The sequence below is a fragment of the Nycticebus coucang genome, chromosome 9 (genome assembly GCF_027406575.1).
Source record: "Nycticebus coucang isolate mNycCou1 chromosome 9, mNycCou1.pri, whole genome shotgun sequence".
NCBI classification, from domain to species: domain Eukaryota; kingdom Metazoa; phylum Chordata; class Mammalia; order Primates; family Lorisidae; genus Nycticebus; species Nycticebus coucang.
This window is the reverse complement of record NC_069788.1, coordinates 53,434,232-53,460,071: the sequence shown is the minus strand read 5'-3', so window position 1 is coordinate 53,460,071 and position 25,840 is coordinate 53,434,232. Positions and strand designations below refer to the sequence as shown.

The following is a 25,840-nucleotide window of genomic DNA, read 5'->3' as shown; positions in this document are numbered from 1 at the left end:
TTGCGCTAACCATGAACCACCCCCCCCCCCACTCCAACCCTTCAAACCAAGCCTATAGCCTGCAAGTCTAGGAAATGGGCTGCGCAAAGCAAGAGCAATTGGCGTCTTTCGAACTCAAATCGTGCTGCAGTAGGCGAGTGAGCCTACCAGGGAGAGGTTCTTTGAGAAGGCCAACTTAGATGCCATTCACTCCAGCTGGTCACCGTTGTTCCCAAAGACTTAGTTTACCAGCCGCACCTGCGGAAAGAGGGCGTGATTAAATTAATTTCACCGTGTACTCCAAAATACGTTTCTTAAAGCCTCCCTAATTCGGAAAAACCCTTTAAGCAACATTGGCCCAAGCATGCAAAATCCCTGGCTTTGAACTTAAACTAGCCACGAAGGTTGGATGTAGTAAAAAACGTGAAATTATATATAAATGTACATTCCAAGACTGGGTCGGGGGTTCTACCAAGAGCATTTCCTACAGAATGAAGATTTCCAAGTGCATCTAAAAAGCTATCTTGCTGATAGTTTGCAAACTTCAGGCAGAAAAGATTATGCAAGTCGACAGAACATTTGGTGTTATAGAGAGGAAAGCTTTGGTAGGGTACTGAGGTCTCATGTGCTGGAGCTCTTTTTCTGAAACACATAGGTGGCTCTTAAAAGAGCCGTTGGGTCAGTAAAGGAAGGTTTCAACGAAAACTTTACTTTTTCTTGGGTGTTGCCTTCTTGGGTTTGGCAGCAGTTTTTGGCTTTGTCATCTTCTCCTTGGCCGCTTTGGGCTTCACAGCCTTACCAGGGCTTTTAGCTTTCTTCGGCTTCACTGCTTTGGACTTCTTGGGGCTCTTGGAGGCCTTTGTTACAGCAGGCTTTTTAGGCTTCTTTGGAGTCTTGGCATGTTTCATAGCAGTAGCCCCCGCGGCCTTTTTAGGCTTCTTAGAAGCAGCCATTGCCTTAGCATTCACTGCCACCTTTGAGGCGTTGGGCTTAGTTTCCACAGAGACTTTCTTATTGAACTTAAAAGAGCCAGAAGCACCGGTGCCCTTAGTTTGCACCAAGGTGCCCTTGTTTACCAGGCTGTTGAGGCCCAGCTTGATGCGGCCGTTGTTCTTCTCCACGTCGTAGCCAGCGGCCGCCAGCGCCTTCTTAAGAGCAGCCAGAGACACGCCATTGCGCTCTTTAGAAGAGGAAACAGCTTGCATGATCAGCTCCAATACGGAGGGACCAGCATTTTTCTTGGCGGGTGCTACAACCTTAACAGGTTTCTTTGTTTTCTTACCAGCTGAAGGCTTTACAGGAGCAGTGGAACCTGCTGGGGCGGATGGTGCAGTCTCAGACATAGTGACTGCAGAGGCAAACAAACCAAACTGATTAAAAACTAGGCAGAAAGGTGCAAAAAAAAAAAAAAAAAAAAAAAAAAGCTCCGGCACAGCGTATTTATAGGGCGGGGCTGCACCGTGATTGGTGGGCGCCAGTGCCCGCCCTTAGTTCCCCAGCGCCCCAAGCATGGCTGCGGTCTTAACTGTGTTTCAGAATATGGCGCAGGGCGGGAGGTGTAGCTAGGGCCTGAAGTCCGTCTTCCCCTGCACGCCGGCAAACACCAAAAGGCCATCCCCATCGCCTGGTTGAGACGGAAACTATAGGGAGCCCCTATTGCCCAGAAATATCAAATGGTGTTCTTTCCTCTTAAAAATAAGTTATTTTTGAAGGAAGAGATGAGTGAGGGGGAAGTTTGTAAATTTCAGAGTATTTTCCAGAAACTGTTAGAGGATGCATTGTCAGGGATGTTCCTTTCTAATTTGTAAGAAAGGTAAAATACAGTAGGAGTGGGAGAGAGAAAAACGAGGGTTTTAGGTCTTGTCTGTAGGTTTGAGATAAGTTCTCATCAAGGCCACTGCATTTCCCGGCAAGGTTTTATTTAGAGTGGTATGTACCTTTCACGTACTATGGCCAAAGGAAAAAGAATCAGAGAAAATACCAGAATTCATTACGGTCGCAATTAACCGCATGTGCGGTAAACAGTATGCAAACAATTTCTGCAATTGCAATTTATTTCTGCAGTCCAACGAACTTAATTTTCATACAACATAGCCCAAATAGGCTTTAACATTTACAACCCATGTTTTCATGTCAGTACACGATATGGGGGTACCGTGATATGATCATCTCGTTCTTTTAATTCAACAAAGATTTATGAAACTCACAACTGAGCCTATGAGAAGCATTAAATAAACCGCAGGGAACAAAACCGTTCCCTGACAGGCATTGTCCTGAGGGTTTAGGTCGCCGGAGTGTGAAAAACTAAAGGACATACTCTGGGGGTAAGATTTTATAGCACCCGCCCTTTAAATCGTAACAAGAGCGTTTAAAAACATCAACACGCTAAAATGATCTCACACTGGGACACAGACTTAACCAACAGGAAAAGAAAATGCCATTAAACAGAGATCGACTTCTACAAATCGCCTAGGGATCGGGAGCGTAAGGCAATGTCTTCTGCGAGCATTGTGGCAGTTTTCAAACAAGTCCGCACTGGGCAAGGTAACCTGAGAATTCTGTTTCTTTCACATTACATGCTAATATTGTTAGAGACTTGTGTCCGTCTTCTCTACCAGTCTTTTCTACCTCACATTTTATTGAGCTGTTTTCAAATGTGTCACGTAATTTCTAATAACTTGGTAGAGAATAATTGTAAACAAAACTATCCATCTTAGTTTGAAGGCTAGTCAATTATGAAACAGGCATACTATGTTGAAAAGGTTTTATAAGTAAAACTCCCTTTTAAAAGATACAATCCTTTTTTTTTTTTTTTTTTTTTCAGTTTTTGGCCGGGGCTGGGTTTGAACCCGCCACCTCCGGCATATAGGGTCGGCGCCCCACCCCTTTGAGCCATATTAGTGTAATAAATCAGGCATCTAGACAAACTCAACTTTTAAAAGGAATTACTCCAGATTTTCTGATGCAGGGTAGTTTGTAATACTATGTTTTTATTCAGTTAATGGCTCTATCTCTACCGTTTCCATTGGCGTAGACTTAAATAAAATAGGAATGCTCTACGCAAATGAGACATGCTAGATCTGTTTTTTAAATTGCTATTCAAGAAAATAGGCTAAACCAATCAAAATGTGGTGTGGCCTACCTGTTATTAAAAAGGGTTGCATATTTTCACCATTTCCGTGTTTGAGACGTTTTAAACTGTCAGGTCGCTTTAGAAAGCTAAATTATGGGTTCCTCCACCAGGTCGGCAAGGGGAACAATTGCAAACTGGCCTTTTCTGGCGCTGATTCTAAGGAACCGCAATTTCGCGCCTGGCAAAGTATTCCCAAGGTTTTAGAAAAGCTTTGGGAAGCCGCAAGTGTAGGATTCCAAAGAGCATAAACATTCAGCGAAGATGGTTTTACGAGCATTAGTGTAGCTTACTGAATGAAAGATTATGCTTTGTGGGTTTCAATGAAGGTCCTAAACTAAAGCACAAAGCAATTAATGACAAAACAATCTCATTTTTGTGAAAGTTTTCAGAAACTTCTAACCCGATATTGGATAGATGAACAAAAACCCCTAAACTCTACATTTTAAGAAAAAGAATGGGCAATACCTCAATCTTTTTTTAAGAACTGAAGGTTATACAGAATTGGAGAACTACAATACCATTGAGGCTAACATCTTTTATTTTACGAAAAGGTAAACATGCTCAATCAAAGTTTTGCTTTCTAGTCAGGAAATTCAGATGCAAAAAATTACAAAAGTTAAAAAAAAAAGAAAAGCGCGAAACGCGGTAGCAGGCGCCTGTAATACCAACAATCCGGGTCTGATCCGGGGGATCCTCTGTGTCCAGGAGTTCAGGCCAGCCGGGGGAACAAAGCGAGACGCCCACATCTTAAAAAAAAAAAAAAAAGCTTTGGATAGAATATAGTAGCCAATAAAACTGCACGTTTGTTGGCTACTTTAAAAACAAACCAATCGGAGCCTGAGACGTAATATTTAACCTTTTTTCTTATCCAATCACTACACTTACCCTCCTATAAATAATAGCGACGACTCTGGCAGCCATTTACAGAATTGTCTGCTTTAGGGTTGTATGTGGTACTCGTTATGGCTCGCACAAAACAAACCGCTCGTAAATCCACTGGTGGCAAAGCACCGCGCAAACAGCTGGCAACCAAGGCAGCTCGTAAGAGTGCGCCGGCCACCGGCGGCGTGAAGAAACCCCACCGCTACCGGCCTGGAACAGTGGCCCTGCGCGAGATTCGCCGTTATCAGAAGTCTACTGAGCTGCTGATCCGAAAGCTGCCTTTCCAGCGCCTGGTGCGCGAAATTGCGCAGGACTTCAAAACTGACCTCCGTTTCCAGAGCTCTGCAGTGATGGCGCTGCAGGAGGCATGCGAAGCCTACCTGGTGGGGCTTTTTGAGGACACCAATTTGTGCGCCATCCACGCCAAGCGCGTTACCATTATGCCAAAGGATATCCAGCTCGCCCGCCGGATTCGCGGAGAGCGGGCGTGATTTCACTGTCGGCTTTGATACTTCACCCAAAGGCTCTTTTCAGAGCCACCATGTTTTCAAATAAAGTGGCTGTAAAAGGCTCACCAAGTCAGTTAAGCTAGCCGTACACATAATAAAACTAAACATGCCGGCGGCATTTTGTCCGGTTAGTTTAAGAGGTACGTGAAAGGACAGGTATTTGAGAATGTTAAAATTGGATCAGCTGAAAAAGTAAAAGATCTGAACAAGAAAAGTACAAAGAATTTAAGGGCTGGGCTCCGGCCACATGGACGCGAGCTGTTGGGTTCGAACCCGGCCCGAGCCTGCTAAAAACAGAAAGCCGGGCATTGTGGCAGGCTCCTGCAGTCCCAGCTACAAGGGAGGCTGCGGCAAGAGAATCCCCTGAGGTTGCTGTGACACCATGGCACTCTACCGAGGGCGACCATAGTGAGACTCTTGTCTCATAAATAAGTAAAGCCAGAGAACTTAAATACGTGATTAGCTATGGAACAGTAAAAGGAAACTACTGGAAGTAAAATCTTGTCATTTTACATTAGTCTCTGATCTTGACATTTTTAGGCTTACCAGGATTTCAAATTTGTTGTGAAAAGATTCTGCCTTTTAGAGTATTTCTTAAAATACAGTATCTTTGGAATCAAAGGGATTTTACATTTAAATTCTACACCTAGTTAAAGGAAAAGTATGTAGCTCGGTTAAGGAAGCAAAAACCTTTGGTCTAGCTGGCTTGGTTCTGGAAGGCGGCCTTTAGAGGCGGGACTTTATGCGTCAGATTTCCCGCCTGCGCACTTTCTATTGTCTGTATCTGCTGAGGGGTGGGGAGAAAGGGGGAGGAAGGTATATAAGGATCAGTTCTTTTCTCTCTCACTTGCTGTTGGCTCAATTCTTTGGAAGTCATGTCTGGACGTGGTAAGGGCGGGAAGGGTTTGGGTAAGGGGGGTGCCAAGCGTCACCGTAAGGTGTTACGTGACAACATCCAGGGCATCACCAAACCGGCCATCCGGCGCCTCGCCCGGCGTGGCGGAGTCAAGCGTATCTCCGGTCTGATTTACGAGGAGACTCGTGGAGTGCTCAAGGTTTTCTTGGAAAATGTGATCCGGGACGCTGTGACCTACACGGAGCACGCCAAGCGCAAGACCGTCACAGCCATGGATGTCGTCTACGCCCTTAAGCGCCAAGGACGCACGCTTTATGGCTTTGGCGGTTAGGTTTCTGAATTGGCCATGGCTTGCCTTTAAGAACCAAAGGCCCTTTTCAGGGCCGCCCAAATGATCAAAAGAAGAGCTGTGGTAACGTCACTGGGCTAAACAACTCAATGCATAATACTGACAAAGCCCAAGAAACAAGTTAGACTTGAAGGGGTTAAATGTTTAATCGTTTTAAAGGGTATGCCCATGCAACTGCCTCAGGTCAGTAGTATACCCACTTACCTTCTTTTGCCCTGCTTTCATCGGTGTGGGCAGGAGAGCAATGATAACTCGAAAAATAAGTGAAAAACCGCCTGGTATTTTAAGATATTCACACATTTCACGAACAAAGAGAATCAAACTGCCCAATCAGCAAGCCCCATCCGGAGCTGTCAACCAATCAGAACTGATGACCTAATAGTCCTGAACCCAGTCAGAGAGAGATGGGAAAATGGTAAATAACTTTACTGGAAACGGCAAAATCCTGTTTTGGAAAAATTTTTTTAAATTGTTTTTAATGGATGATGAAACGAGTAAGGGACATCTAAATCTCCCTTAATCTTGTATTGGGTACAGTGCGGAAATTATCAGCACCAATATTTGTCTAGATTAAAAAAAATAAACTCTGAAATGGAACCCAGATTTAGACTCCACTAGATTCAGGAAATATTAAAATCTGGTTTAAGGGCCAGGAGTGGTGACTCAGCCTGTAATCCTAGCGTTCTGGGAGGCCGAGGAAGGTGGATTGTTTGAGCTCAAGAGTTGGAGACCGTCCTGAACAACAGAGATCCCGTCTCTACAAAAATTAGAAAAAAATAGCCTAGCGTTGTGGAGAGGGCCTGTAGTGGGACTACTTGGGAGGGGTTGGGGAGGGAAGAGGATCGCTTTAACTGAGGAGTTTGAGGTTGCTGTGAGCTATGACGTTATGGCACTCTACCTGGATGATAAGAGTGTCTCAAGAAAATGTATGTATGTATTTATATATATATAATTATATAATTAATGTATATATAAATACATACATATATTTCTTTTTTCTTTATGTACACATAAATACATATATGTGTAAAAATAAAATCTGGTTTAGGGAGAAAAGGTGCTTCTTTCAGTGCCAGCACAGCCCTCAGCAATTAGCCAGAAGTTTTCCTTTCTTCACAAAGAAATGGAAATTTGGCTGATGGAAATGTTCTAAAATTAGATTTTAGTGATAGGTATACAACTAAGTAAATACACTAAAATTTATTGAATTACACTTAAAAGTGGGTAAATTTTATGGTATGTAAAATACCAGGGTGCCAAAAAATATGTACACATTTTAAGAGATATCTACGTATAACTTTTCCAGGGTGAGTTGAATTACCGTAGTAATGCATAGTATGATGTTTGCTCAAAAGATGGTGTTAATCAAATAAATTGGCATTCATTCATCACAATGCCACAGGCAGGACAAAGAAAATGGTGAAAGCCCGGTTGTCCTTAGAGAAGCATAAGATCATTTTGAAGTTGTATTTGAAATTCTAGAACGTTGTGAAAGTACAATGACGATGGAGATGTGAGAATGGAAGACCTTAAAGAATGTAGTGTAAATAGAAAACTGGCTACACAGGCAGTATGTGAGGAAATATTGAAATGGCATGTCAGCATTGCTGGAGCAATAGTTCACTGCTAATGATGACCACTTTGAGTGCTTCTCGTAATTGCAGAAGTCAGTGGTGACCTGTATTCATCTTTTGTTATTGATATATATTGAATATTACTTTTTTTTTCTTTTGCTAAGGCGTCAACCTAACTCACAGCAACCTCAAACTTGTGGGCTCAAGTGATCCTCCTATTTCAATTCAGCCTACCAAGTAACTGGGACTACAGGCACTCTCCACGACACCTGCTGATTTTTCTATTTTTAGTAGTGGTGGGGTCTTACTCTAGCTCAGCCTGGTCTCAAACTCCTGAGCTCACAAAATCCTCCTTCCTTGGCCTCCCAGAATGCTAGGATGAATATTACAATTTTAATAGTTTTTTCCTTTCTCAAAGTGTGTATGCTTTTTTTGGCACCTTCTATCTTAATAAAGTTGATTTATATATGGAGGAAAGGGAGGGAGAGACAGTGGAATGAGATGAAGTCGCTAAGAGTTGGCACTGTTGACCTGTGAAGGGCTTCCTGCTAGACTTGGAAAGGTGGGCTTTGTCAAGTCAGTCATTGCAGCCACAGAATTTTAAAGATCGTTTTTGATCCGTTTATGTTTTCCATTAGTACATAAGACTTCAGAATTCAGCTGGAAGAGATGTGAACTCACTTGAAGTTGGGTAATAGGGAAACATTCTTACCTGAATAGATATTCACAAATGCCTCTGTTCTTGGGCTCTTTTTGGTATCATTTTTATAGAGGACTGAGTTCAGCTTCAGAATGTTAGCTTCAATCATGCCTGTCTCTCCTTGATTTTGGGGTTGTGATTTCCACCTTACAGTTTTGTCACCCAGGATTTCTTAGAAGGTGACAAAAGAACCCAGCTTGGCTTAATTTAAAACTGACAATGGAGAGAATTCATAGTTGCATTCTGAGTGGTTTCAGGAATTAAGGAATCAGAGGAGCAAAAATGAGCCTGAGGAGAGTGGTTATTTTATGTCTTCCTTTGCTGGTATGCTTCAAGAGCTATATACTACTCTCATGTAATGTTTCAGATATTGTAGACATTGGGCTACATTAGTGAGCAAATTAGAATTCCCTCTCTGGATAACCAGAGTCAATGTAAAGAGGTGTTGGAGGCAGATTTCCTATGAGAGTAATATTATACTATATTACTATTATACTATATGCTATAGCAATAGTCATGACTGGCTAATGTTATGGTCTGTCTGGCTGTTTGTCCTAACAGTCATGCAATCCTGTTTTAAGACTAAAATAATACAGCTTAATCTGCAGCCCCCGCATCATTCCTCAGATCTAGAGAAAAACTGCTATGCTGATTGTTTTGGGGAGTGACAGGTCAAAAAATTACAGATGGGAAATTGATTGTCTCTGCACTCTAGTGGGCATGGGGGGAGGTCTGGGGATTTGTGTAGAAGATTCATGTATACATTCATTAAACAAACCTTTATAAACTATAGACATCAGCTCTGTTCTAGGGATACTGGGGATCTAGAGGTACTTCAGGGACAAAACAAAGTCTCTACTTTCAAAAAATTATATTCTAGTTGGGGGAGACAGATAAAACAAAATATTAAAAAAGAATATGTAGTTTTCCCGGGCGGCGCCTGTGGCTCGGTAAGGCGCCGGCCCCATATACCAAGGGTGGCGGGTTCAAACCTGGCCCCGGCCAAACTGCAACCAAAAAATAGCCGGGCGTTGTGGCGGGCGCCTGTAGTCCCAGCTACTCGGGAGGCTGAGGCAAGAGAATCGCTTAAGCCCAGGAGTTGGAGGTTGCTGTGAGCTGTGTGAGGCCACGGCACTCTACTGAGGGCCATAAAGTGAGACTCTGTCTCTACAAAAAAAAAAAAAAAAAGAATATGTAGTTTTCCCAGATACATACATATCTGAGAATTATATGTGGATATATATGTATGCTATTTGAGCATGTTTTATGTTATAATTGCTAATAAGCAGAAAGGTATTATTTTACAAAAGATGGTGAGGTGATGTCTCTTTCTTAAGGTGGATATTTGAATAGAGGCCTGAATGAAATGAGGTCTAAAGCCATGCAGATATCTGGGATAAGACAATCCCAGGAATTAAGAAAAGGATAAGTACAAATGCTCTGAGGCTGGAAATGCTTGGTCCATTCCAGAAACAGTAAGGAGGTCAGTGAAGAAAAAGAATTTGATAAGGACTGAGGTCGGGGGTAGCTAAGGGCCGTCTCTGGTAGGGCCTCCTAGGTAGGTTGACCAATTTATACTGGTTTGTCAGGGACTTTGTAAGTTTTAATACTGAAAGTGCTACACCCTTAGAAACCTCTCAGAGTCAGGCAAACTGGAATGGTTGGTCACCTTACTTGTACATCGTGTGTAATAAGGATGCTGATTTTTATTATGACGATGATGGAAAGCCACTGGAATGTTTTGAGGATTGTGCTAGGTGGAGAAAAATCTATAGGGGGTGGGAGGACTAAGAAAAAGCAGGAAGACTAGTTTAAGGTTCACCATGATCATCTAAACGAAAGGTGGCTGGGGCTTGCCCTAGAGGAGCAGCAAAGAAAGTAGTGAAATGTATTCCAATTGATTTTGAACATAGAGCTGAATGGATTGTATGAAAGTTGTGAGAAATGAAGGCCAAACAGGACTGCAAAAGTCCTGGCCGAAGCTGCTGGCAGATGGCATTCCATTTTCTTAGATAGTGGAATCAGAGGAAGAACAGATTTGGAGTTTGTGTGTCAAGATATTTGTTTTGGACAAGTTCGAGATGCACATTAGATATTCAAGTACATGTATCAAATATGGCATTGTATATGAGAGTCTGAACATTCGGGGAAAGGTCAGGAAGATAACTCATAATTGTGTCAGTATTTTTCTTAAATTCTGTGATTCTGTGTGAAGCTTGAAGTGGGTGGAAGAAATTGGTTAGCATTTGGAGAGGTTAAGCCCACTGTCCAAAAAACCACCACTGGAAATTAGAAGTAGCTGGAAGCTGCTATTTTCACAGGTTTTGGTATTGCTATAAGCTAACCTGGCACCTACAGGTAGGCCAGGGTCCCCTCCTGTTGAATATACTATTTTAGAGAATACAGAACATATAAATGGTGAGACTACATGAGATCACCAGAAAAAGAACAGGTCTAAAAGCTGACCCAAGATACACTGGAGAGTTTCTACTGCAGTGCAGCTTTCACTCTTTAGTGGTGTTGTGTAATATTCCATTTTATGCATATAGATCACATTTTACCCAGTCCCTAGTGATGAAAGTTCCTATTTATTCACTACTACAAACAATGCTGCACTAAATTATGCTTGAATTTTTAGCGATCTCAACTAGTTTCATCATTTATATGATGACTCCTAAATTTTAATTTGTAGCATCGACTTCTTACCTAAACTCACTTTCAACTGCCTGCGCAACATCTCCTCTAGGGTCTGAAAGGTTTGTTCGCAAAGTAACCAGGTAACAAAATTTTCTTTCATTTTTTAAATTTTATTTTTTACCTGAAGCAGCCATGAACATATTTTTCAAGTATTAAACTAAATCAAATGAATATTCACTTGTCTGACTTCCAAGTTTTGGGTACCTAAATTAAAACAAAACCTTTTATTGTTGCATCATACGTTTTGAAATTGAATAATACAAAAATATAAATTGAATTTTAGAATTTAAGGCACGGAGGGGAGAAGGCAGTCGCGGAGAGAGGATATGGCAAAGGAGAAAGAGCCTTCTGAGAGGTACTGTTAATCTAAGAAGGATCTTCTCCCTTACAGCTACTTCTTTCTACATTAGGTCCTGCCACAGGCCTCGGGGTTGGGAAGAAAGAAATACAGTCCTTAAGCATAAAACAGGCTCCCTTTGTTTAGGAAGTGGGATTTTCAAATTACTTAGGCAACCGGCTGTGGAGACCCCTCAGCCCGAGAATGTAAATCAGCAATGCTAACAACCTTTAAACCCGAAACTACATGGCGTATACTGAGACATTCATCACGAAACTAAGCGCAGCTCTATATATGGGGGTAAGAAGCGCCGGCAGGGTACGTGAAAACAGAGGGCGGAGGGAAAGGAAGTTAGCTGCGACAAGTGAGGATAAAATGCAGATCTTCCCTGACGCTGACGGTAAACTGTAAACTAGTAATATTCACCTAGCATTTTGATGGCAGTCTTTAGCCGACTTTTCCACCTGTTAGCAGACATTATCACCCGAAGTTGTTAGTAATGCTTACTGGTCTAAAAAGAAAATGAAGCTGCTTTGTTTGGCCTTGCGCTGACCGTAGTAGTTATTCCTTTAGCAAAAGCACTTTCAGACCACGGAGTAAAGCTAATTACCCCACTGCGCAGTGCTGGGGTTATGGACGCTTACACATTATTGTAGAGAGCACCAGCGCAGCCCAGGCACTGTCCCGGAATCCTGGTTTGCTCGTGGGCATTTAGTTTTAGTCCCCACCTACACTGTAGCCTGCTGCCCTTCCTATTGGCGCAATAATAAGCTGCGTATAGAAAGCTAGCAGACTAGCCCAGTTAAGAAAATAAAGTCCCACAAAGCCTGCCAAGAGAAAACGAAAGCTTACTGAAAAACAGCACACAGCTCCCTCCGAGACATGGTGGGCGGCCCTGAAAAGGGCCATTGGGGAAAAAAATGCCTACTAATTTTGAAAGTTTTAGCCGCCGAATCCGTAGAGAGTCCGTCCTTGGCGTTTAAGGGCATAAACCACATCCATGGCGGTGACAGTCTTTCGTTTGGCGTGCTCCGTGTAGGTGACGGCGTCCCGGATCACATTCTCCAAAAACACTTTGAGGACCCCGCGAGTCTCTTCGTAGATCAGGCCAGAGATGCGTTTCACGCCCCCACGCCTAGCCAGGCGCCGAATAGCTGGCTTGGTAATGCCCTGGATGTTATCCCGGAGCACTTTCCGGTGGCGCTTCGCGCCTCCTTTACCAAGGCCCTTACCACCCTTGCCACGACCAGACATGATTCGGTATTCGTCTAGGACGATAAGTGAGTCTAAGCTGGACCACCGGTAATTATATGCTGCAATCGGACCTCATTGGGGACTGAACGCAGGAGCTGAGGCAATGGGGCGGTGACTCTGCAACCTATACTCCGCCCCTCTTTGGACGCAACCCCAAAGCTAGGCGTGTGAGAGACCGCCGAAAATAGTTTCACTTTCTAATCCCTTGATTCAAACTCTGGCATTTAAATCTGAAGGTATATCTTCGATTGAAAATTTCAATCTTCGATTGAAAAGTGTTTATATTTTAAAGACAAAACATTTGAGGTTAAAAGTATACCACTTTGGCAGATTAAGTTAAATGCACTTAAAAAAAGGTGCAAAAAGATCACGCAGACCATTCTGTTTCTTAAAAGCAATAGATGAAAATTGCCAAATGAAATATGTTCTCCCAATACTAGAAAAAAAAAAAGCAACATTGTTATCAACCACAGAAAGTGGAGGCCAAGAGAATTCTGTATGAACTACCTTGTTAAGCAAACCCTTTTTGGTCACTTCCCTACCCAATTAGATAAATACCCTAGCCCAAGCACTTTTGCCTTAGCAGTTATTCACAGTTTATTATTCTTTGTCCAAATTCAGTATACAAATAACTGATGCTAACTACTTTGGGTCTTCACTTCCTTCTGAGGGCTCTGATACCTAGTACAAAATATGTTAGATAAATTTGTATGCCTTTTTCCTGTTAATTTATGTCCGTTTACATGGTGGGCCCAGCCAGTGCCATAAAAAGGTAGAGATGTTTGCTACCCCTTCACACTGTACTTTGTCATTCAAAAGAAAATGACTGTTAGCTATGTAACCTTGTAAACTTGCCTCTTTTTCTGCATCTGTAAAACTTGGGTAATGATAATACTCATGGTACTTTTGTGTGGATTTGGCTAATGGAAACAAAGCATGAGAACAGAGACTGTCAAAAAAGAAATGTTATATGAATATGGCTTATTTTTTAAATGTTATTACTTTAAAAATATGCCTGGAGTTGGGGTATTGCTCTGAGCTCTCGTTTTCAGGTTTTTATTCCCAGTACATCAGCAGCAAATATGTATATATTTGAATAATAAATAAGAATTTATTCAGCAAATATGTATATATTAGTAAGAATTTATTTATTTATTTTTTTGAGACAGCACCTCAAGCTGTTGCCCTGGGTAGAGTGCTGTAAAATCACAGCTCACAGCAACCTCCAACTCCTGGGCTCAAGCGATTCTCCTGCCTCCATCTCCCAAGTAGCTAGGACTAAGGCGCCCCACCACAACGCCCAGATTATTTTTTGGTTGCAGCCGGCATTGTTGATTGGCGGGCCTGGGCTGGATTTGAACTCCCCAGCTCAGGTGTATGTGGCTGGCGCCTTAGCCGCTTGAGCCACAAGTGCCAAGCCATTACTAAGAATTTTTAAAATCACAACAGTAATAAAGTACAAGATGTTGACAGATTCTATTTTTTTATGTATGATATGTTAAAAATGAATGTTTGAAAATATTCCTTTGTTCCCTTTCCCAAGGTGCATTGACAATTGAGTCTTAAGCTTTCCCACAGCTAAACCTAGAGTGAATCTCCATACAGATTTCTCACTGTTGTTTAAACATTCAATAATAAATCACTTCTGCTGGAAAAACTGGAGGGCTACTGCCATGTTTTTAGGTATGAAAAATGTGCCCCATACTTCACTTCTTTCTCTTTTCTGAGAATCTTGTTTTTTCACCCCACTCTCACTAACAAACCAAAAACTAATTGTAGACGCCAATTGCATTAGCTGTAAATTTCATCCTGTGGGGTAACATCACTTTATTTTGACTGGAGAGGAAAAACTGTGTTTAACCGAAGACCTCCCAACAATGGACATTTAAAACATACAATCTGCACACTGTAGAGAAGTAACATTATACTTAAACCACATAACAGTCTCCAGTTGGACCTGAAAATTAATTTGGTATTTAACAGGTCAATAGAACAAAAGCATACAAACTTACTTAATATTAAGTTTTACTGGACACAGGAGCCCTCATAAAAAATAGCAGTATGTAAATGCTTTTATATTAAATTAAACAAAGAGAGGCAATTGTAGAAAAGTAACTAAACCATATGGGGAGGTTAAATGAAAATAAAAATCTTTCTAACAAAGTTTTTTTCAGAATTCTTTCAGCTATGACTTCCTGATGTATTTGTGCAAAATTATCTCCTCTGTGACTCCCTGCTGCAGAACATTTCTCCTGGTATAGGGAGGGCACCTTTCACATTGGAATTTTTATCTTCTGTTTTCAGGAAGAAAATGAAAGATTAGAATAACTTCCTTGCATTTGCTGTTTTCACAGTGCTTTTAATTCAAAATAATCCTTATGCCACAGTCAAATATTTTGGGGTGACATATTCTGCAAATATTAAACACACTCTTTTTGTCTCCAGTATCATTTTAATCACTCTTCTAATAAAAAGTAATCGATTTTTAATGCAACGACATTAAACTCCTGACACTGTTTTCCAGTGCAAAATGTTCAATAAATTTTCACAAATGAATTTCTTCCATTCTTTGATTTTTTAAGTATCTGTTGAAATGTAATTTTTAAAAGAAACAGAATCTATGCAACTAAGTAATGCCAAGTGAAAAATTTCAGAAGTTAAAGTTTGAGCTATTCCAAAATTTAAAAAATCCTAGATTAGAACCTAAGGAAAAACAGTATATTGGAAAATTAATATTATTTATATAATGCTATGTGTCCAAAAGTAGGCTCGTATCCAAGTAACAGCCCTACAAAGTGGGTAGTAGATGACACAGTAAATGTGAGGATAAGCTACAATCCAAATGCAATTCTTTGCAGCCAGCTTCTGGAGTTTTCCTATAGTGTGATCAGTAGTGTCCTCAATTCTAAAATTAGTACTGATCTTTTTCTTTTAGACACTGGGCAGCTGTTCTGTTGAAGGCTTCAAGTTAATGAAGATTTAAAACAGAAACTTTGTTCTGTGGCTGTAGGGCAGGGAAGGTAAGTGGAGGCAGAGAACAGCTACAATGACTCACTGCACTCACTGTCCAGTCTGATCCTCAGACAGCAATGGAACTTTAATTAACTTAAATGTTATCCTGTCAGATCCTGTACCTAAAATACTTTTTCTCCCCAACAGATAAAGAAAATTTAAAAGGACAAAAATTAAGCACTGTTTATCAGAGCCAGCACAGCTATAACTAGAAAAACCAGAACTTAGTGGCAAATATCATGGTGACCTTTTTATGGGTGTGTGTGCCAGATTGAGTTGCCCATAGAAATCAAGAAAAATGAAATGTAAAACAGAGAAATGTTCATTTTCATCTGCGTTAACAGATCAAAGGTATTTTTGCTTTTTATGGCTATTTGTAATTAGCATTCCTAGTTTAGTTTCATATATTTTTCAACTATTGATTCCCATGCTCGGGTAATTTGGGGGGGGCGGGGCTTCGTTTGAACAGGTCACCTCCGGTATATAGGGCTGGCGCCCTACTCCTTTGAGCCACAAGCGCCACCCTATGCTCGGGTAGTTTTAACGAAATGATTACAGCTTCTTTAGTTGGAGTAATTGGGTGGCTCTGAAAAGAGCCTTTTGGTTATCCACAAACTGACTAAAATGCAGGTTTGCATCTATGCCCTTTCACCGCGGATGCGGCGCGCGAGCTGGATGTCTTTGGGCATGATGGTAACTCTCTTAGCGTGGATGGCGCACAGGTTGGTGTCCTCAAACAAGCCCACCAGGTAGGCCTCGCAAGCCTCTTGCAATGCCATCACTGCCGAGCTCTGAAAACGTAGATCAGTCTTGAAGTCCTGCGCGATCTCACGCACCAAACGCTGAAAAGGCAGCTTGCGGATAAGGAGCTCGGTTGACTTCTGATAACGACGGATCTCGCGCAGGGCCACAGTGCCTGGCCGATAGCGGTGGGGTTTTTTCACACCGCCGGTGGCCGGGGCACTCTTACGAGCTGCCTTGGTCGCCAACTGTTTCCGGGGTGCTTTGCCGCCAGTGGATTTGCGAGCAGTCTGCTTGGTCCGAGCCATTGCAAAAAAAAGAAAAAGATGTGCCCGCAGAGACGCCTGTGAGAAAAGAGAAAGAACCACCCTTCTTTTATAGAGTCAGACCACCAACTATTGGGCCCAAAGACATTCAAAACCCCCCGCGCTCTTCTCGGATTGGTCCATTTCTGCGCGCCGCTGGCAGACTAAGAGCATTTTTTTCGGGTTGGCGAACCAATCAGAAGCCCTGCCACTTTACAGAAGCTATGCTGACGGCATTTATTAACCTTTTCGCTTCTATATCCACAGTGGACAAAAATCCTGCATTTCAAGCTTCTCATGTCTTAAAATTTAAAACAAGGTAAACCACACAATATAATGCAGAAACCTCCAGTAGGTTCTGGTGCGGGCGGAGGGAAGCAAAGACACTTGGAGGAGATTAGAGAAATTCGCACATAGGTAGCATTTAAAGTGGTTAATTATTTTCTTGGGTGGGGCATGTGTATTGCAGGCGATTAGAAAAATATTCCTGATTTTGGAAGATACATGGTGAAGATGTTAAGTGTGAAGTGTCAAGATGTATGCAACATACTCTCAATAGCTGGTTTAATTGTGTACGGTCTGTTGAACCTGGGGGTGGAGAGAACGTAGGTGCTCTCCCAACCTAGGGGAGTGGTAAAAAAAAAAAAATCTGTCACCAACGTTAACAACTTCAGTACACAGATTAATTTTCTAAAAGCCAGTGTTTACTGCACTGCTATACTTTTCTCCAAAACGTAAAGCTGCTTTTTTGTTTCTGCCAAAAACAATTTGCGAACACGTTTGACTTTTGTTCCACGTATCAGTCTCTGCACAGGTTTTTATGGGGCTATTTTTTCCGTAGGGCAGTTTGCTACGAGGGTCACCATCCAACTTTACCTCAAAACCTTTATACAAAACAAGCAAAACTAAACAAAAAAAATCCTTAGCACCTTTACACATGAATCATAATCCCAAACATGGCAGCTCATTTAACGGAAATGGTGGGTGGCTCTGAAAAGAGCCTTTGTTGTTCGGTTGATTTTTCTTGCTCTACAGGAACGAAAAAGGCCAATGCAGATCCAATGCTTTACTTTCCCTTAGCCTTATGATGGCTCTCAGTCTTCTTGGGCAGCAGTACAGCCTGAATATTAGGCAAGACACCACCCTGTGCGATGGTCACACGGCCCAGAAGCTTGTTTAGCTCCTCATCATTACGGATAGCCAGCTGTAGGTGGCGTGGGATGATACGTGTCTTCTTGTTGTCACGGGCCGCGTTTCCCGCCAGCTCCAGGATCTCAGCGGTCAAATACTCCAACACCGCTGCTAGATACACAGGGGCGCCAGCTCCCACTCTCTCGGAATAGTTACCTTTGCGGAGCAGACGGTGCACACGGCCCACAGGAAACTGCAGACCAGCTCGAGAAGACCGAGTCTTGGCCTTGGCTCGAGCTTTGCCGCCTTGTTTTCCACGACCTGACATTATGCTGCAACAATAGGAAAAAACACTCTCCTGGAAAATGCAGTTAGGTCATGGTAAAAAAGAAAGCAAGACAAGTATTTATACTGACTGGAGGTAGGCTGTGGAGAACTCTCTCATTGGCTAACTTCAAGTACCAATGGGAAATCACATTCTGCATCCTTTATTTGCATGCAGTCCTTCCATCTGGGTTCGTGTTTCAACCTATCACCAATTGGGCTCCATAGGCTTTTAACTTGAAAAATAACAATTAATCAATTTAGTTTTCTCAAAATACCGTTCTTAAACATGGAATGAGAGGGGTGGGGGGGGGGGGTGTTCTGAGTTTTAGCCACTGGTCCTTTTCTGGGATAGAGCTTTATGGAATGAAAAGGACTTAAAACAATTTATAAAAGGTAACATTTAAGAAGTACATCTGTGCCAGGAGTTATTTTAACTCTAAATGTCTCAATAGAAAAGGGAAAAAGGAACAAATGATTCTTTATTGTGGCTTAATTCTTCTTAAAGTAGCTGAACAATGAAACTTTTCACTTTTATATGTAAAGTTTTCAGATTACCTTGAAGTTAGGTACAGTGACTATTGTCCTCATTTCACCTTGATCAAGATAACATTAAGTTAGTGAGACCAAGGACTCTCACCTCCTAGCTAGAAACGTCTTTCTCATTCACCAGAGCCATTCCCAACAGTCCACCCCTTGCTCTTTTCTTCCTTGGCTACAACAAACAGGATTCCAGTGATTTCCAAAAATTCCACATTGTCCTCTACTGTACCCATTTGCATATAAAGCTGTTAACTGTAGGGGAGGGAAGAATTACCCTTTATTTTGGGGGGGTTGGATAACAGGCTATATGAAATACACTGAGAGCAGGCTGATAAATAAAAGATATACAAATTTATTATACACACGTGGAGATCACTGCAGGAAAGAAAAGTGAATACTCAAAAACTAGTGAAACCCAGAAGCTTATATACTCTTTTCATAGGGGAAAAAAGACGGGGTATTTTAGCATGTTAGGGGAGAATATATGACTTAGAGAAAAGATGAGTAGGCCTCATAAATAAATAACTGATGGCCTGTTACGAAGTCTTATCTGGGTGTGGTATAGATCTTCTGCCTCCTCTCTTGTGATAGTTAATTTTCCCTGGTTGATAACGTTCCCCTGGGGGGAGTAAAGGAGCTAAGAAAATATCACCCCAAAATATGATTCCTTGGTATAAAGATTATTTTGAATTCAAGGCTATTCATAGTCAGGAAACTCTGAATGAAGACTTTCCGCAATCTACCTAAAATCTTAAAGGGCTGGGGGACTCCTTATCGCCTGCTAAAGGACCTTGCCCTAAGGTGGTTTGAAGCAGCAGATCTGTCTCTTAGGTTAATCTGCCAATCAATCTGTTTCCACCCATCAACACACACTCCCCCTAGCAACCAAACGCTGCAAGTATACTTTCCATACTCTTCCCCCTCCCTTCTAAAAGGCATCTTTAAAAGCCACTGACCGCTGAGATTTTGGGAAATCATTCCTGTGGTGCCCCCCTCCCCCCATGCACATAGTATTTGGAAATAAACCTTTCTGTTATTAATCTACCCTTACTGTGAGTTGATCTTTTCAGCAAACCAACCTAAGGGAAAAGGACAAGTTTCCCTGTTGACCCCTTCAAGAGAATTCATGATTGGAGGATCTGCCTTTAGTCAGATAAGAGGAGTTCAGAAAAAGCCATTCCATGCATTTATGGTTCCCAGAGTACCCTAAATTTGAAGTAATCAGCATACTAAGGTGGCATATTTTGTTTTGGGGTGGCATTTCCTGAATTCTTTCTTTTTTTTTTTGAGAGAGTCTCACATTGTCCCGATAGAGTGTTCTGCTATCATAGCTCAGGGCAACCTCAGACTCCTAGGCTCAAGCTATTCCCTTGCCTGAGCCTCCCCAGTAGCTGGGATTGCAGGCACTTGCCTCAACCCCCGCTATTTTTTGAGGCGGGGTCTCGCTCTAGCTCAGGCTGGTCTCCAACTCATGAGCTCAGACATCCGCCTACCTTGCCTTGGCCTGGGATTATAGGCATCAGCCACCTCCCCCTACTTGAATTCTTTTTTAGCATTGAAGTATGTACTAAATAAACTCTTACAGGAAATGAGAGATTAAACACTCCATGACACAGAAGTACTCAAAATGAGATTATGTATTATTAAACACTGTTGTTTTGTTATTTATTTATTTATTTATTTATTTTTTTTTTTTGTAGAGACAGAGTTTCACTTTATTGCCCTCAGTAGAGTGCCGTGGCGTCACACAGCTCACAGCAACCTCCAACTCCTGGGCTTAGGCGATTCTCCTGCCTCAGCCTCCCGAGTAGCTGGGACTACAGGCGCCCACCACAATTATTTATTTATTTTTTTCTATTGAGACGGAGTCTCACTTTGTTGCCTTTGGCAGAGTGCTCTGGTGTCACAGCTCACAGCAACCTCCAACTCCTGGGCTTAAGCAATTCTCTTGCATCAGCCTAACAAGTAGTTGGAATTACATGCGCCCACCACAAGGCCCGGCTATTTTTTTTGATTTTTTAGCAGGCTGGGGCTGGATTTGAACCCATCAGCCCTGGTGCATGTGGCTGGCGCCCTACCCACTGAGCTACGGGCTCCGCCCATAAAACATTGTTTTAATTATATTACACGATCATTGCCTGTTCTTAACCTCCCATGTAGAGGATTATAAAATTGAGAGAGATTGCCTAAAGAAATCTTGCTGTTTTTCCTTTGATAGTCCATGAGACAGAAGCAGGTGGGATCCAGGTAGATGTAGACAATTCAGAAATTACTGAGGGCTAAAGCCCACAGCTCTACTTAAACCAAAAGAGGATGGTAGAAGGAACAAGATTCATGGTTGTGAGAAAATATGCTCCTAAACCAACACTGTCCGAGAATGTGGTTGATACAGGGAATCTGACAGGAGTAAAGATGCTCAATTTTTGATTCTTTTTTGCCTTCTCTAAAGTCTTTTGACTTCTATTACCTTTTCTCTTCAAAATATTCAACCTTCTTTTAAAAAATGATTATCTTCATCATCACAGCAACAATAAACATCAATAACACTGGCTAATAAAAAGTTGAAATTTGCAACATCTATGATGGAGATATAAAAAAACTATCTCAGACACTGTCCCATCAAGTATGTACTCTGAGAGGTCTTATGCATGATGTATACCTGACGATTAAATAGCAATGCATATTCTGCAATCAAAATAATGGTTTTGAGAAATAAATAACATAAAAACACTTGAAGGAGAAGATTGATCACTGTAAATCAGAAGGATCAAGAGAGTCATGAGAGGGATGGTGCCTGTGGCTCAAAAGAGTAAGGTGCCGGCCCCATATGCTACAGTTGGTGAGTTCAAGTCCAGGCCTGGCCAAAAACTGCAAAAAAAAAAAGAGAGAGAGAGTTCATGAGAGAACTATGCATAGAGGATTAATTCCATATATATTTACTGAAAATTTGCTACATGCCAGAGAGTATTCCAGGTGCAAAGAACACAGCAGTGAACATAGCAGACAACCAGCTGAGTCCTCAGGGAACTACTTTTTTGTTGTTGGGGGAGGTGCAAAATAAGGTGAATACATAGTAAAAGTGCATAGTTAAGTAATGAGTGCTTTGAAGAAAAATAAAAGAAAGTGGATAGGACAATGGAGATGTGGAGGGAAAGTGTCACCAGAAGGGTGTCACGAGTTCATACCTGAAAGATATGAAGAAGCCAGCCAAGTAGGAAGAATAAATACTTCAATAAAATGCCACATATGTTAAAATACAGGAATATGTCAGGATCAGAGTGTCAGAAGGTACACCTATTCTAATTTCTTGAACAAATTGTAGGCCATTTTTGGATGGAGCAGTGTATATACAAGTATATAGGACTAGATAAAATAAAAACCATCATTAAGGGCTGCTTCAAAGACTCAGGCTTAAAGTAGGAGTACATGCAGGAACACCACCAGAAATCTATACTCCACGGAGTCATGTATGAGAAAAAAACTTTCACTCATCCAAGTCACCTTGAGTCAAGGAAATCAACAAGAGCTTGGCATCCATTATTAGTAAAACAACTTGAAATCCTGTCAGCAGTGCCTAAAAATCTGTAAATTCTAGGATCTTCCCTTTGAATGATATGTAGAAGATGGATATTGGGCAGCTAGATATTATAGGTTACTTATTCCAAGTATGAGAGTAATTGTTCCCCAATAATAACTCTAATGCCAGAAACAGTGAAAGTAAGACAATTTTATGCCCATTAATTTGCATAAACAATGAAATATCTATTCTTTGCTTATAGAAATCACAAAAATATGATGTGACTTTAACACACTTGGAGAAAAACTGGCCAGCATTGAAGTTATTGTAATGTAGGGGAAAGAAAAAATTTCCTCTACCCGTCTTAGGTTCTCGGCTTGGGCACTGTTATAAAAAGTACAGTAACAATAGAAAATCATACTAATTTATCTAATAATGAGTTTCATATAACATGGAAGCTGTCATAAGGAAATGACTCAAAGAAACAATTTGAGCTGAACACATATGTTAATAGGAAAGAGTTGTAAACAGTGAAAATTTAATAAGACACAAAGGCTTGGGCTGGGACAGTTAATCATAGAGAAGCAACTAGGAAGATACAAGTTAGTTTAACGAGGTATGTTTGTACAGATTTCCCTTATCCCTGATTCCCCGTCCCTGGGATAAGAATGTCTTCCTTCATTCAGGGCCAAAGAGGACATCTTTTACAAAGGAGTTTGAGTGGTGTGTGTGGCTCAAAGGAGTGGGGCGCCTGCCCCATATGCAGGAGGTGGTGGAGTCAAGCCCAACCCTGGCCAAAAACTGCAAAAAAAAAAAAAAAAAGTCTTCCTTTATTCAGGGGGAAAGAGGGCATTTTTTACACAGGAGTTTGGGAAATAAATATTTCTTGCTTTCGGGAAGGTCAGAGCACTCTTCTTGTATTGCTGCTTTTCAAGTGCTTTTAGTTCAAAACAGTTTGCCAAAGTGATAGATTTTAGGGTAGCATGTTCTGAACTTCAAGTCAAAAAAGGGTTGCTATGACTGGGCATGGTAGTTTAAGCCTATGATGCCAGCACAGTGGAGGGCCAAGGCAGGAGGATTCCTTGAGCTCAGGAGTTCAAAAACAGCTGGTCTTGTGACAGGTTCCTATGGTACTAGCTACTCAGGAGGCTGAGGCAGGAGAATTACTTGAACCTAGGAGTTCGAAGTTACTATGAGCTAGGCTGATGCCACCAGACTCTAGCCTGGGCATCAGAGTGACACTGTGTCTCAAAAAAAAAAAAATTTGCTACAAGACAGTTCAGGTGGCACAACAAAGCAACCAGCCACTCCTAAAACTTAGGGGGAAGTCTAAGTAAGGTATGCAAATTGAGCTTCAAAAAGAAAGAGAACATAGGACTCCAGAGGTGATGGTGCAGACCTCTCTGAGATAGATAGGGGAAAATAACAAGATGAACAAACAAAGAAAGAGATTCTACTTCTGTACAATAGTGTATTTCCAAGCAAATGGGTTTCTGATGTACCATGGCTCTCCAAAACAGTGGTCACTAGCTATATGTTGATATTGAAGGAGCAAGGAAATTTCACCCCAAAATATGATTCCTTGGTATAAAAAATGTTTTCAGTGAAAAGGCAATTTTTGATTAGAGAGCACCAGCCTCTCCTCTATAAAACCTGAGCAACCTGATTTAGAATCAGAAAAGGGGCTTCTGGACTCCTTATCACATGCTAATAGACCCGGCCCTAAGGTCATCTTGAAGCACAATACCTGTCTCTCAGGTTAATTTACCAATCAATCTGTTTCCCTCCATCTACCCATCTCCCCTTAGCAACCACTTACTGCATATATACTTCTAAAAGGCATCTTTAAAAGCCACTATCACCGAAACTTCAGGAAATCATTCTTGTGTTTCCTCCCATGTGCATAGTATTTGGAAATAAGCCTTTTTCTTATTAATGTACTACAACTGTGAGTTGATCTTTTCAGGGAACCAACCTAGGGGAAAAGAGAGCAAGTTTCCCTGGGACTCTCCTTCACTACTGAGATTTTAAAGTAGGATCTATCCAGATTGAGATATTCTGTAAGTATGAAATAGACTTAGTGTGAAAAAAGAATGTAAAACATCTTACTAATAATTATTTGTATTGATTACATTTTGTAATAATATTTTGACTATGACAGTTAAAAAATATACTATCAAATCTATTGGAAAACTTACAATTTCATATATAGCTTATAGTAAATTTCTGTTGGACAGTGGAACCTCCAATAATGTTCCAAATGTGATGTGTGTATGAATGTAGTGGTAGGGATCTGTTATATAAGATGATCATGAAATAGTATCTTATTCCATTTTGTGTGGCTGTAACGGTCTGGGTAATGGGTAAAGAAATTTATTTTCTATAGTTCTGGAGGCTAGGAGGTCCAAGAGTATGACAGTAGCATCTGGTGAACAGTTCTTACTGCTTTATAAAACTATGAGGGAGGAGGAATGTGCTCATCAGTTCTTATCTCTCTTCTCTTCCAATAAAGCCACCAGTCCCATCATGGAGGCCCCACTCTGATGACATTATTTAATCCTAATTACTTCCCAATATCCCCACCTCAAAAAAACACGTAAATTTGGGGATTAATATCCCAACACATGCAATTTTCAAGACACATTGAAAATGAAGGAGCTAAGAAAATTTCACCCTAAAATGTGATTCCTTGGTATAAAGATTGTTTTGAATTAAAGCCTATTCCTAATCAGGAAACATTAAAGGAAGACTTTCCTGTATCTTAAAGGACTAAACTCCTTATCACATGCTAATAACCTATGATAAGGTCATTTGAAGCAGGTTAATTTACTAATCAATCTGTTTCCCTCCATCTACCCATCCCCCTTTAAACAACCATTTGCTACATTTATACTTTCCAGTTTCTCTCCCCACTCCTTTCTAAAAGGCATCTTTAAAAGTCACTATCACTAAAACTTTGGGAAATCATTCTTGTGGTTCCCCTCATGCTCATGGTATTTTGAAATAAATGTTTCTCTTATTAATACACTATAACTGTAAGTTGATCTTTTTAGCGAACTAAGCTAGGGGAAAAGAGCAAGTTTCCCTAGGACTCCCCTTCGAAACCATAGCACATAGGGTAGATAAATATAAATTTGCTTTACAATGATAAAATAAAAGTATTTGTAAGATTCTAGATTTGTTTTGACTTAATGTGTTCATGTGTTCAAGACTAAACTGTCACTCACCTGAACACTGTAAGAGTTAGAGCCACACTTCTAACTTCTTAATTTATTCAGCAGCTACTCATTATTTATCTTAAACACCTTATAGAACATTGGTTAAAATCAGTCAGTTTGAACTAGGTTAACAATCATAACATATCTTCAAAGATAGCTCTAGTTGATCTTTGATGAGACTCAGAAAACAAAATGAAAGCCTTGGAAGCAAAGTTCTCTGACCTTCCTCAAGACTTCCTGCCTCTCAGTCACATTCTTCCCTGAGGCTAACCGTACAAAGTAGAATCCCTTTTCTACAGGGTGAGTCATGAAAGCCAGAATCCCTTTTCCTGAAAGCCAGGCATAAAATTTAAAATTATTCCATTTAAAAACTCACCAAGTTAACTATCAGACATACCCAGTTTGACTGTAGGCCTATAAGACACCCCTCCCCCCCCACCCCCCCATTCCAGAAAGGGCCTGGTCCATACCCAGAAGGAAGCAATACATACTCAGGCCAAACAATTTAGACAACAGGCCTTGCTGGGTTCCCCATTCAGCCTGTTAGCATTAGATCATATCCTTTTTGTAAATCATATGTTTACATGGCTGTCTGTACTTTGTTGAACTGAGACATAACAATGGACAATTTCTCTTATTTTTATTGTCTTCATTGTGAAGATTCCTATGTATACATGTTAAATACATTCGTATGTTTCCTATTATTAATCTACCTGTCAGTGATTTTTCAGTAAAGTTTTAGGGGGTCACTACACTTTTTTTTTGATCTGTAAATTGTA

At 41.1% G+C, this 25,840-nt stretch overlaps 4 protein-coding genes across 4 annotated transcripts; 1 reads left to right on the top strand and 3 right to left on the bottom strand.

Moving 5' to 3' along the window:
* Positions 1–686: 686 nt before the first annotated feature.
* Positions 687–1,322, bottom strand: H1-1 (H1.1 linker histone, cluster member). Its single transcript, XM_053601473.1, has one exon. The coding sequence runs from the start codon at positions 1,320–1,322 to the stop codon at positions 687–689; it is 636 nt and encodes a 211-aa protein (XP_053457448.1).
* Positions 1,323–5,348: 4,026 nt separating this feature from the next.
* On the top strand, positions 5,349–6,299 carry LOC128593468 (histone H4). Its single transcript, XM_053601490.1, has one exon. The coding sequence runs from the start codon at positions 5,379–5,381 to the stop codon at positions 5,688–5,690; it is 312 nt and encodes a 103-aa protein (XP_053457465.1). The 5' UTR covers positions 5,349–5,378; the 3' UTR covers positions 5,691–6,299.
* Positions 6,300–11,311: 5,012 nt separating this feature from the next.
* On the bottom strand, positions 11,312–16,344 carry LOC128593471 (histone H3.1-like). The gene is made up of 2 exons (XM_053601493.1): positions 16,001–16,344; positions 11,312–12,284 (listed from the first exon to the last, which is right to left on the bottom strand). Exons 1-2 carry the CDS (start codon positions 16,329–16,331, stop codon positions 11,959–11,961), a joined length of 657 nt encoding a protein of 218 aa, XP_053457468.1. The 5' UTR covers positions 16,332–16,344; the 3' UTR covers positions 11,312–11,958.
* Positions 16,345–17,259: 915 nt separating this feature from the next.
* Positions 17,260–17,814, bottom strand: LOC128593459 (histone H2A type 1-B). Its single transcript, XM_053601481.1, has one exon. The coding sequence runs from the start codon at positions 17,785–17,787 to the stop codon at positions 17,395–17,397; it is 393 nt and encodes a 130-aa protein (XP_053457456.1). The 5' UTR covers positions 17,788–17,814; the 3' UTR covers positions 17,260–17,394.
* Between the last annotated feature and the right edge of the window lie 8,026 nt (positions 17,815–25,840).